The sequence below is a fragment of the Tasmannia lanceolata genome, unplaced genomic scaffold (genome assembly GCF_043159265.1).
Source record: "Tasmannia lanceolata isolate RefF3 unplaced genomic scaffold, GAP_Taslan_0.1 ptg000013l, whole genome shotgun sequence".
Taxonomy (NCBI): domain Eukaryota; kingdom Viridiplantae; phylum Streptophyta; class Magnoliopsida; order Canellales; family Winteraceae; genus Tasmannia; species Tasmannia lanceolata.
Genome location: NW_027518690.1, coordinates 44,688,126 through 44,701,693, shown reverse-complemented (window position 1 = coordinate 44,701,693; position 13,568 = coordinate 44,688,126). Strand labels below are relative to the sequence as shown.

Here is a 13,568-nt window from a genome sequence, read left to right as displayed (position 1 = left end):
ATTTGCTCACAACAAATTTGTTTCAATCTTTGGGAATCCACGCTTGAAGAGAAAGAAACCGGTCCCCATCACCGACGGTTGTGTAGCAAAGAGAAACTCAGAGAGAAAGAAAAACCCGATTCATGGCTTCCGGTATGACTTTTTTTTATTTCAATTCAATCCCTACTGTTCTGTGATTTTCTCAATGTTGAATCGCCAAGATCTGTTGCCGGTGTTCATATTGCATCGAACACTCACACATATATCATCTTAATTATGTAATCAAATGCCAACCCAAACTGGGGATTTGAGATTACACCATGATTAATCATAAATCCAGTTTTTATTAACCATGTAGTGTGAGAAAGAAAATAATTAGGGCTGCAACTCGGGTCGGGCGGGTCGGGTTTTGGAGAACCCAACCCTACCCGAGAAATATCTCGGGTCGGGTCGGGTCGGGTTTTTTTTCTGAAAACCCACGATTCCCAAACCCGGCCCTACCCATGATAAATCTCGGGTCGGGTTTTTTCACGTTGACGCAATTATTTAAGGAAAATTCTTATTTGGCAAGGCTACTCAACTCATAGAAGCAGAAATTACACTCACATTACACTTGAATCAAACAATGCTTAATCAAGCAATGTTGTAATTACAATCAAACAATGCTGAATCAACTCAACTCATAGAAGCATAAATTACACTCACATACAATAACAGTGGATGCGTGGGTTTTCACTTTTAACTTTTAACTAACAATAGAAAAAAAATGTACATACTATAACTTATGTAACTCGGGTCGGGTCGGGCCCCTTCAAACCCGGCTCGACCCGAGATTCATGCGGGCTTTTGAATGCTGAACCCGGCTCGACCCGAAACCCATGAAACCTGAACCCAACCCAGGCTATTTTCGGGTCGGGTCGATGCGGGTTGGGTAAAACCAGGCTCGAGTTGCAGCCCTAAAAATAATTCATGTTCTACTCTAAGCAAAAGCAAAACCATGATTACTAAAAACTGCCGTCTTTGTATTCCTTTGAAATAGTATCAATTCAAGTAGTGTGTCCAAAGAATTGCAACAAATCAACCCCATTATCTATCTTACAATCAGAAAAACTACACTTATTGTTGCTAGCACTACTACTGCTACTTATACTAATACTACTACTAATACAAATACTAATACTATGAAGTTGATTATGGACCTCTCCAGAAACAGAGGAATCCACTCTTCTCGCAGTGACCCAATCGTCGTCCCAACAAGACGACCAATTGGGCGCCTTTTCGCCCGTCACTAACTGCCAAATTCGATCCGCCGGAGACGAAGTTGACGGGCAAGAACCCAATTCTCCTTTGAAGTCCCCTCCATAACCAACAACACTCTCTGTGGATGAACACAATTGTAAAGAATTCCAAGTGGGAAAATCAAAAGCACTCTTTGGAGAACACACCACCTCAACTTTCATCATCTCATCCTCAGCAACAACAAAGGGATGTTTCAAGAGCATCTCAGCCGTCCATCTTTTCGCAGGATCCTTCACAAAACACTTACTCAAAAAATCTCTCCCCTCCTCTGACATATCCCATGGAATCTCAGGTAACTCTTCCCCAAACCCAATCCTAAACAACAAAGCATTGATATCGCCACCCACCGGACACCTCCACGCCGGCTTCCCAGTAATCATTTCCGCAACCGCGCACCCAAGAGACCATATATCCGCCGGCGCCTCATATTCACTCCGGCAAACGGACTCCGGCGACATATATAAAGGCGTACCAAATAAGCTAAAACAGACCCCTTCTTTCACCCTCTTTGCTAATCCGAAGTCCGCAATTTTCACACCTGAAGAAGATAAAAGTATGTTTTGTAACTTTATGTCACAATGAACCAACCCATTTTTGTGTATATAATTAAGTCCCCGTAGAATAGACTTAGTGTAACGTCGCTCGTCGGATTCTGGCAATCGACCGCCGGAGTTTTTGAGTAAATCAGATAGAGTACCTCCAGAAGCATACTCTAAAAATATGTTATAAATTTGAGACCCGTTTTCGGTGGTGATATCATCTCCAAAACACTTTAGGATTTGAGGGCAGTCTTGAAAATGGCTTAAGATTTCTTTCTCCCTTTGTAGAGATGATGATTGACAGAGGAGAGCTGATTTCACAGCGATTGCTTGGGGGTGGGTTTTGGTAAGGAAAGTGGCTAAATTTACTGTACCAAAGCTGCCTTTTCCCACCATGGCACCTCTCACCCACTCCATTTTTCCTTTTTTCGCTCTGTTCTATTCTACTTTGGTCTGCGGTTTTCTTCACTTATAAGGTTTCTCTTTGCACAAACCCACTATGTAAGGAAAGGCAAAGGAAAAGGGTCTTGATTCATTCGGATAGAAACAAAATGAGATTTTTCGTTTTCGCACGTTGGTCTAAATGATATTTCGTTTTTACCCATAAAATAAATGATATTTCATGTTTTTTTTTTCTTCCAAGTCTATGGTATTTAGACACGTTTTACTTCTTTTAGATACACATGGACAGGGCAGTTATTGGGAATTCAGTTTGAAAAGTTCCTACTCTCCTTTCTGAAAATTACTGATGGCTACTTGCAGAAACTTCACCTGGCTCACCTATTTGATTTGAGAAATTATATGATGAACGACCGTGAAGTTGAAAAGGGCGGAAGGAGACAACATCTGCTGCCTTGGTTTTTAAACCAAGGAAAAGTAAAAAAGAGGGCTTTCTCTTGGATTAAAAATCAAGGGAGGGAGGTTTTGTCACTCTCCGCCCTTTATTTTTACGGTCGGGCATCATATAATTTCTCTTTGATTTTAGCACGATCACCTTTCTCAAAAGACTTTGAAGTGTTGATTTTAGGAGGTGTTTTCCTTTTTATTAACATTCATTGCCATTGAATGGATCGTCAAGATTATCCATAATTCTTATAAACGGTCCAGATCATTGAATGATAACTCGTAAGTGCGAGTGCCTGCTATCACACTAGAGTGGCATTTTCGTAGTTTCTCGCATCGCTAAGGTCCTTCCTCTAGTTGAAGGCGCTTCTAAGTTATAATTATAAAACGCCCGTCTCCCGCGACTGCGACTCGAGGGGATCACGTTTTCCGGCTGCGGTCTTAAGTCAGCACGTGCTTCCGTTGTTTTTTTTTTTTTTTCTTTTTCTTTAAAAGGGTGATGATAAATTCGCACCAATTGTAAGATAATAGGCACCCTTGGAACGTGAAGTGATGTGGCAGACTAAACGCTTTTTCACGTAAGTTCATTCCGTTTGGTTGCCAGTAAATTTTTTATCCTAGGAGCTTTTTAATCCCAACAGTGAAGTCAACGGGATTTGTTAGGTTTTTTTTTCCTACGATTCCTAAAACTCCCGCCAAAATTTAGGAGTGTCATTACCAAATATAGGAAGGGAGGAGAGAGAGAGGGAAGAGAGAGAAAGAGAGAGGACATCATTCCCTAGAAAAGAAAAAGAGGGGACAAGGAGTCCATGTCATACTCATAAACAACCATTACAAGAGTGGGATTAAAAAAAAATTAGTGCTAAAAGGCAACCAAACATGGGATGGAACGGGACGAAAATTTTACTAAAAACTTCCTAGGCTTTAAATTTTACTGTCAACCAAACAGACCTGCAAATTATCCTAGAATGGGTGCGATTTTATAATTACCCCGAAAGAAGGGCAGTGATAAATTGACTCCCAAATATCTTAATCGACTCCCCATTTGTCTTTCTCTGGAGAGAGAAACACGCATGGGAGTCAGAGTGGAGAGAAAGACACATGGGGAGTCGATTTATCACTGCCCAAAAAAAACATAGAAGAAAGAGAAAAATTGCAGAGAGAACTTGCACACAGGTCAATTTTTTAACTGATCTTGCCTTATTCAATTTATTAATCTGAGGTGGCTGTTCTCGCTCGCCGAAGTGAGTCTTTCCCAACGTTGATATTTTTGAATCTTCTATATATTTTAAGGATTTTGTTTCACATCAGTCACAAACCAGCCTTCCACTTTTTTGGTGAAAGGCTGAGATTAATCCCACTAAAAAAATCAGGCTTTTAAATTTCAGGGTGGACGCACTTAGTCGAGGTGAAACAGCCTCATATCACGTTTAAAAAAAATATCTAAAGAGCCTGCTTTTGAACGATTTTACTGTATTTGTCTAGAAGGTAAATACCTCTTTACCTTTCCTCTTCCACCAATCGTATCGTTTCAATTCTCTCCATTAACAATCCCCCAATCTCATTTAGTGTTATTCCAATCCAAATGCCATAATTGAAACAGAGAGATAAGCTCAACAGCATTATAACTGCTGCTTGGACTGTATCATCTGTTCTATGATTTTGCAACTCAAGAATAGGTTTGGGTCGTCAAAATCATTGTCGTCTGGAACCCTGAGATGTCATTTTTGGTAAAATTCTTCTTTTTTTCTTCAGTTGAGTGGCGGATCATCAATAAATTGTTGGCTTAATTATTATGATATGACCAGGGAAGAAGAAAGGAAAATGGCAGAGTATATGCAACTTCCAAGGGGAAATCTTGCATACAAATTGAATAAAAAATGCATCTAATATTAAGTAGAACCATGGCTCTTGAGAGGGTGAGAGTTGTATGTCAAAACTTTTCATAGCCCACCTCATGACATCCAAGTTGAGAGAGATATCTTAACCAGAACAGAATATTAGTGTAGTAAGGATACTAAAGGGCTACATGACTCCCTTCACAACTCCTGATACTGAAGGGCTACATGGGTCCCTTCACAACTCTTAACTTAAGCAATGATATTAAAAGATAAGTATATATGTTCCTTCTACTAGTTAAACTTCTAGATTCCTAGCACCTAAAAGTACTAATAATTAAAATGACATTTAGATGACTTGACATAGGCTAAGGCTCTCTTCGTTTCAAATTGTGACAGCTGATGGTGAGGGGCCCAATCAATTCGATTATTGGCCCAAAATTATTAATTTTGGGCCAATAATCGGTAATAATTTTGGGCCAATAATCGCCGGTTGGGCCACTCACCATTGGCTGCACAATATGAAATCAAGAGGGCCTAATCGATGCACAAAATTGATAGTAATAAAATTAGAATATATATATATATATATATATATATATATATATATATATATATATATATATATATATATATATATATATATAAGTAAAGCAGAATCCTCTAATCCATGGTGGTGCCACGTGTCAACCTCTCCTCTATCCCGCAATTTTAAAAAGCACTATTTTAAAATACGGAAGAAAGCTATTAAATCTCTTACTTGAAAAATAAATTAATTGTGGATTTATGAATTTCTTTCTTTTGGATCTAATACTTTTCTTCATCGCGATGTAGATCGGGTTGCCATGCAAGAAAGCGTCGTTCGAGCTACACATTCATCCCTCTTCGGAATTGATGGTGAAGGTCAATAGCTTTTTTGTATGTCTAAAATCTATTATTTCTACCTGATCGGAATTGATGATTATTTGTGTAATTAACCTGTTCAATGATAGAAAATATAATATGGTTGTGACCGCAATTTCTCACTATTTCTTTCAGAATGATTTGATTCTTATAATTGGTTTCTTTTAATTTTCAACAATTTTGTGCTTTATATTTCAACTTAAATGTGTTCTAAGTTTATGCTTACTGTGATTTAAGATTGGAAATGAGGAAAGCTGAAAGCTACAAATTCAACTTGAAATTTCACTTGATTTGTAGTTATTTACTAGGAAAGCATGAATCTTGCATTATGTTCCTGAACTTTAGCACTGCTTTTTGTTACATGAGTTTTTAATGCATTAGTGTCAAACACGGGGCAACTGTAAATTCAGTGCGAGAGAGGCTCTCCATAGCTACATTCTACAACCAAACGCACAGGGTCTTAATGGAGAAGAAGAATGATACTCTGAATTGAATAATTAGTGTTTCATGCATGTATTGTTTCAAGTGTTGGTCTTTTTTATAAATTAATTTTGAAGGATTTATTTTGGGGCTGTTTGTAGCACTCCTCTTCATCTTAGGTTCATATGAGTCAATGCCTGCATGTCATTTTCTGTTAAAGAGATTTTCACCCATTCCAATCAGGAAAGATATCAACGATCTCTTAATTGAATCTTCTCACTTCATGTATTCCTTTAACACTTCTTGAAATTCAGATTTTTATGGTCTGTTGTGACTCTATTCCGGTTATAAACCAATGTTTATAGTATATTATACCGTTTCACACGTATTCCTCTATCACACGTAACCTTAATAAAGTATCTTTGCATTCCGAAATTTAAAATCGTTTTAAGGGGATGTGGCACCCGGAATTTAAAACGCTTCTTATATTGGAATTGACAAACCGCCTAAAATCAAGCAATGGAAAAATCGCCTAAAATCAAGGATTCATTAAAATAATATCTCTCCAACTATTAAATCTCCTAAAATACGCTTCTTATTTTGGAATTGAAAAAACGCCTAAAATCAAGGAATGGAAAAATCGCCTAAAATCAAGGATTGATTAAAATAATCTATCTCTACGGATTAAATCTCCTAAAATCATCGATATCACAAGCGTTTTTAAATATAAAAAATGTAATTTCTATATAATGAAATAACTCCAAAATCAAGGATTGATATTAGACTTTTCAGCCATGCTATTATTGATATTGATATCTCTCCTCCAAACTATTCCTTTCTATTTGAAGTCATTTTGTTATTCTTATTGCTTGCAAAATTATTGGGGTTATCAATATTTTAGCACATATCCATCTCCATCCCGATTTTTTGAAGATCATATCTGATTTTATCAAGATCATAACTTTTTTCTTTCTAAACAGATTAAATCGGCACATAAACAGATTAAAATCACAGGGGCTGTGGCACCCAGATTTTAAAACGATTCACGCTTTAAAAGATTGTGGGGTCCACTGTCAATTACGTATTCTAAAAAACTATCTATACTTTATTTTTTACTTTATATATGAATAAGTTTAACATCAGCTCTTTCCGTATTCTACATCTCCTCTCTCTCTCTCTCTAAACCTAGCCCTCTCTATCTTATATTCGATTTTATCTGATGCTGAGTGATTCATGAAAATCACAGGGTGCAAAAGCAAAGGTAATGAGGTGTAATTTTAGGCTTTTGAGAGCCGAAATTTAGAGGGCATTTGTATAGTTAATTAATAAAATAATCTTTGTTTGGCTAATTAGAGTTTATCTTTTTGGCTATTTTTTAGGGTTTGGCTCTCACAGAGGTCCTTAAAATTAAATTTCTGATAATTATTGGAGGTGCAAAATTGGCTTCCCCAACTTGGTCTGAGAAGGCCTACTTATCTCTGATCGAATTCCCGTATTATGTTTCTTAACTCACTTCAAATGTATACATAGAAATGCCTCAAAATTCCAGTCAATAGTACTCAATAAGGTACTTAAAAATCAAAGGAAAAATTGTCAACCGGTGACAGAAAAATACGAAAATAGTGAATGGGTGACACCCTTTTGAAAGTTGGTGAACGGAGGTCGAAACACCTTTTTCTGACATGACCTTTTACCCAAATACCCCTTATGGCAAAAAGAACACGTTATACTAGATTTTTCTCTCTCTTACTTTTCACCTACCAAAGTTTACCGCCTACCTCTTGCAAATTTCTCCATTAACGCCTGAAACCCACGAAGTGTAAGTGAAGGTTAGTAGCTTATCTACTCTCTTAGGATTAGTGCTTCCATTAATGCGTTTGAACCCTGTCTTTAGTGTGTGATAATAACCATGTCTGTATTGTGTGTGATAACCCTATCTTTATTGTGATTGATAACCCTATCTTATAACCCTTTTAAAATGGTGACTTAGGGCTTCTGCTTCTATTATCTCTGAAACTGTTCTTATAGAGTTGGTACCCTACTAATAAAGTTGGTATTAGTGTTTGATGACCCGAATATAGATGGTTTATGTAAACCCTTTTGTACATGAATCACAATTTTTTGCACTTGATAATCCCTTATTTGCTGTTGGTAAGTCCCATATATTTACCTGATAAACTTGTTTTGACACTTGATGTAGTTGTAGGTGTTGGATGTATATGGGAAGTATTTGTGCGCCTCCAGCAATGCCTTGATTGGACGGATTGTATATATTCCTTCGTCAGTACATGTAAGAGGCTTTTTTGTAGCTATACATGTTTCTTTACAACTTATCCATGATTTAGTGTTCCCACAAAATTCATTTCATTGTACAGGGATATAAGACTTCAGGGCGTGATTCAATGGATGACAAAAATAAGTTGGACTCCGATCGGTTGGCGAACGAGCTGTTGCATCGTACACTTGACCATATCCCGTCAGAAGATATTGGGATGCTTTTAATCCCATGCTGTCAAGACTTTCATTAGGCTGTTATGCTTGTTGATATGGTGAATAAAAAGATGGTCGAGTTCAACTCATGGAAGGGGACTCATTTCAGGAGCGAGCATCTCCCACTGTAAGTAAATTAACATCTTCCGTAACATTTAAAGTTACTTCCATATGTATAACACTCAATATTCCTTCGTTGTCTTAAATTCAGGTAGCATTAATGAAGGAATATTTGAAGGGCCGGGGTTGCAACATCGATGACTTTCCATATTCACAGATGGATGGCTTCCGAAAGCAGAACAATGGGTGGGTTCAAACTTAAAACTTTCGATTTTTTGTTAGTATTCCTACCTCGTTCGTAGTTAGCTTAAAAGTAACTCCATTCAATGCATGCTTTTATACAGGGTTGATTGCGGCGCTTTTGTCCTAAAAGCGATTGAGCATCTCTACCATGGTCAACCACTGAACTTTGGGCCGACAGACATTCATGAATTTCGGCTACAACTCTGTGAGAGATTTTTACGAGGAGAGTTTGGGGACTGCACACTTATATAGGAACACCTTCTAATGTTGATGGATGTTTATTTTTTCTGATGATCAAACTTTATTTTTTAATGGAGATTGGCAGGGGATTTGTTAAATGGCAAGGGAAGTTGTTATGATCTGTGTTTTTGTTTGTGAATGGGTGGAGAACTTGTAAATTGAAATAGGTTTAATGGAAGTGTGTTTGTGTTTGTGAATGGGTGGAGAACTTGGTTGGTGAAACAGGTTTTATGAAATTGTGAACTTGTTTATGAATGTGGAGAAGTTGTAAATGTAAGCAGGTTTTATGGAATTGTGAACTTGTTTATGAATGTGGAGAAGTTGTAAATGTAAGCAGGTTTTATGGAATTGTGAACTTGTTTATGAATGTGGAGAAGTTGTAAATGTAAGCAGGTTTTATGGAAGTGTATTTGTGTTTGTATTTCAATTTGAATATTGGAATTTGTAAATTTAAACAGGTTTTAGACATGTGTGTTTCTGGGTTGATAACCCACATTCGAAGGTTAATAACCCAAAAAAAGGGAGGTTGGTAACCTTAAGTTCCAATTCCAGCAACTTTACTCGGCTGGACAAATGGTTGGTGACCCTCTTTCTGGGTTGATAACCCATATTCGAAGGTTAATAACCCAAAAAAAGGGAGGTTGGTAACCTTAAGTTCCAATTCCAGCAACTTTACTCGGCTGGAAAAATGGTTGGTGACCCTCTTTCTGAGTTGATAACCCACATTCGAAGGTTAATAACCCAAAAAAAGAGAGGTTGGTAACCTTAAGTTCCAATTCCAGCAGCTTTACTCGGCTGGAAAAATGGTTGGTGACCCTCTTTCTGGGTTGATAACCCACATTTGAAGGTTAATAACCCAAAAAAAGGGAGGTTGGTAACCTTAAATTCCAATTCCAGCAGCTTTACTCGGCTGAAAAAATGGTTGGTGACCCTTTTTCTGGGTTGATAACCCACATTCCAAGGTCAATGACCCAAAAAATGGGAGGTTGGTAACCTTAATTTTCAAGTCCAGCAGCTTCACTCCTCGGACGGAAAAATGGTTGGTGACCCTTTTTCTGGGTTGATAACCCACATTCCAAGGTCAATGACCCAAAAAATGGGAGGTTGGTAACCTTAATTTTCAAGTCCAGCAGCTTCACTCCTCGGACGGAAAAATGGTTGGTGACCCTTTTTCTGGGTTGGTAACCCACATTCCAAGGTCAATGACCCAAAAAATGGGAGGTTGGTAACCTTAATTTTTCGGTCGATCACCTACTTTCGAATGTTGGTAACCTCGTTTTGAGGGAGTCGATAACCTGGATTTTGAATTCCAGTAGCTTTATCAACCAAGGGAATGGGTTGATGATCCAATTTTGAGTGTTGATAACCTCACTTCCGATTGGTTGATGACCTATTTTGGGGGAGTCGATAACCTAGATTTTGGTTGACAACCTAGGGAATTGGTTGATAATCCTATTGTTTGTGCCGGTAATCCAATTCTGAATGTTGATAAGTCCCTTTTTCATGGTTTAGATGTAGGAGAGCGACAACTAAATAGAGAACAAATAGCATATCTATATCCAAAAAAATTGTTTATGTATTGATGTTCCAATTACAACCATTCTTTACAAAATAACAAAAAAGAAGTCATCACAATATCTGAGAAGTTTGTATGTTCAAGGGACCGTACTTCATATTCATGAACCCCAACTCGATAAGCTGTATACTGGCGGCTCTCTTCCCTCGCTAATGTTATACGTTCTTCTGTGTAATGAGTCAACTTTGTTTGCCAACTATGACCCAATTTCTGACGCTTTTGAATGAAGTCTGTAGTCTGATGTCTACTGTGCTCTACCAATGATGCAATCGGCAATCTTCTTGCATCCTTCAGGACAACATCGAAACACTCCGATCTATTTGTAGTCAATACATCATACTTATTCCCCTTAAAATAAAAACTAGCCCAGTGTTCGTTCGCAATGTCACTTATCCACTTGTGTGCACGTTCATTCTTCACCTTAATCTTCTCCATTGTTTCTCTGAACACACTCTCTCTCAAAGTCCGTGTGGCTTTCCAAAACAATCTCTCAAGTAGAACATCTTTGAACTCGGATCGCAAATTGGCGGCGAGGTGACGCATGCAATAACTATGATGAGAATTGGAAAATATATTAGGCACTGCCTGCAACAACCCCTTATGTCGATCGGAGCATATGGTGAATATGTTCATCTCCGCTGCCAATACGTACTGCCTCAGCAACATAAAAAACCACCTCCAACTATTTTCGTTCTCCGTCTCAACAACCCCAAATGCTAATGGATATAAACCGTTGTTACCATCGACCCCGATTGCAATCAATAAGATTCCTAGATACTTCCCTCGCAGATGTGTCCCATCAACCAAAATTATAGGCCCGAGTGTTCGATGAAAAGACCGTATGCTAGGACCAAATGTCCAAAATAAGCGAACAAATCTATCATCTCCCCTAGGTCGTAAATCTCTGGCTCTGAAAACACGCATATAGCTGCCGAGATTTCTTCTCATCATCTGAACTGTAAGTGCAGGCAATATTCGATAAGAGTCCTCCACATTCTCACACTTAATCTCAAGTATGATGTTCATCGCGTTATACGCCATTTCCAACCCTCTACCTTGCATTGAACGGCATACTTCTTCGGTGTTGACTTTGACCTCACGAACATAAACCTCTGCCGAATAGCGTACTCTTTGACAACCTTTTTGAAGTGTTGCATATAGAAAATATTGCCCCAACCGTTAACTGCTCAAACTGAAGATTATTAGTATCTACATCATGGGCCCCAACAAACATCTCATCTGCTTTCATTGGCCGACTACTGTTAGTCGGAACCGGTTGAGATCCCTCTCTGATAGGAGAATCCGCACTGAAAGGCTGAGCGCATGGACTAACACCGATATTTCCATAATCGTCATCATCATCATCCTCCTCCTCCTCCTCCTCCTCATCATCATCATCACTACCATCGTCATTATCATCATCATTTCTTTCTTCTTCTAAATCTAAACCCCTCACACAGAAACCGTCTTCAAAAACATTACTGAAGTCCACTTCAAGATCTCCCACATTTTGGAAGTCATCAATACCTCCACAAACATGGTTGCCATACAAATCACTTGACAATGTTTCATTTAAGTCAATTTCAGACCTGCATAGTTCGGCAATATATAATCAAGTTGGATCCATATGAATTATAAATTGAAATATGGAAGTATTCAAACATTGTCAAATAACTACAATACCTTATGACAGGTTCTGCTGGAGCACCTCTGATCTCTTCACTAACATATCTCCCATCAAATTCACTTTCGTAGTCTTTTTGCAAGTCCACTTCAAAACGAAGACTTTTTTTGGACGGAATCGAAGTAGAAGGAATGCTACGATTAAGAGAGGGTCTCCTAGTGCAGAGTTTGTTTGGGGGAAGCATTGACGAATTCAAGGAATTAATACATTTGTCATTTATGCTCTTAGTTATGTATATCATCACAGAATTGAACATGTATCTGTCAAACATCATTAACATTGTTTGGAGGACATCATCATCATCGACGTCGATTAAAGTGACTATATATGGATCCACAACATATCGACATTTTATTGATAGTAAAACCTGCCTTTCTATAACACCAATCCATCTTCGGATTGCAGCTTCAAATTCGTCGAAATTGATTCCGCGGCTGACAGATAAAAATGTCTTCTTCCCTCCGACGTATTCCCAAGAAACATCATCCTTCAAATCTCCATCATAGTGTAAAAGAAGAGAAACCATTGTTTCAGACATTTTTATAAAATTCTAAATAGGGGTTCTAAACAGAGTTGTTACTAAAAGGGGATCTTCATATCTTCTTGATGGGTATTCAAGTGTACACAATGGGTTACCAAGTTCATAATGGACTCTAAATGGGGTTTTACTACCTCAATGGGGGTTTGAAAGTCAGTCCACAAGGTGTTCTAAGAGATTATCAGCTACCTAATGGGGGATTCAAGTCCGTACGGAGGCTTCTGTAAAGGGTAATCAAGTTGCAAATTAGGGGTTTTCAACTCTCTACACAAGGGGGTTTTCAAGTTTCTAAAGGGATTACCAAGTACATAGAATGGGAGTTACCAACAATGTACAAGGGCTTTTCAACACTCTCCAAGGGGGTTACCAAGCCTCTCCGAGGTGTATCAAGTGTCAAAACAAGTTTATCAGGTAAATATATGGGACTTATCAACAGCAAATAAGGGATTATCAAGTGCAAAAAATTGTGATTCATGTACAAAAGGGTTTACATAAACCATCTATATTCGGGTCATCAAACACTAATACCAACTTTATTAGTAGGGTACCAACTCTATAAGAACAGTTTCAGAGATAATAGAAGCAGAAGCCCTAAGTCACCATTTTAAAAGGGTTATAAGATAGGGTTATCAATCACAATAAAGATAGGGTTATCACACACAATACAGACAGGGTTATTATCACACACTAAAGACAGGGTTCAAACGCATTAATGGAAGCACTAATCCTAAGAGAGTAGATAAGCTACTAACCTTCACTTACACTTCGTGGGTTTCAGGCGTTAATGGAGAAATTTACAAGAGGTAGGCGGTATACTTTGGTAGGTGAAAAGTAAGAGAGAGAAAAATCTAGTATAACGTGTTTTTTTTGCCATGAGGGGTATTTGGGTAAAAGGCCATGTCAGAAAAAGGTGTTT

The 13,568-nt window shown here is 38.1% G+C and overlaps 1 protein-coding gene, 1 long non-coding RNA gene and 1 pseudogene across 2 annotated transcripts; 1 reads left to right on the top strand and 2 right to left on the bottom strand.

The window, feature by feature from the left end:
* Positions 1 to 980: 980 nt before the first annotated feature.
* Positions 981 to 2,253, bottom strand: LOC143889232 (mitogen-activated protein kinase kinase kinase 20 pseudogene; annotated as a pseudogene).
* A 6,108-nt stretch (positions 2,254 to 8,361) lies between these two features.
* On the top strand, positions 8,362 to 8,956 carry LOC143889282 (uncharacterized). The gene is made up of 3 exons (XR_013254802.1): positions 8,362 to 8,438; positions 8,523 to 8,617; positions 8,716 to 8,956. It is a non-coding gene; the product is annotated as an uncharacterized LOC143889282 (long non-coding RNA).
* A 1,489-nt stretch (positions 8,957 to 10,445) lies between these two features.
* LOC143891314 (uncharacterized) lies at positions 10,446 to 11,471 on the bottom strand. The gene has a single exon (XM_077395914.1). It carries the CDS (start codon positions 11,469 to 11,471, stop codon positions 10,446 to 10,448), a length of 1,026 nt encoding a protein of 341 aa, XP_077252029.1.
* Positions 11,472 to 13,568: the final 2,097 nt, after the last annotated feature.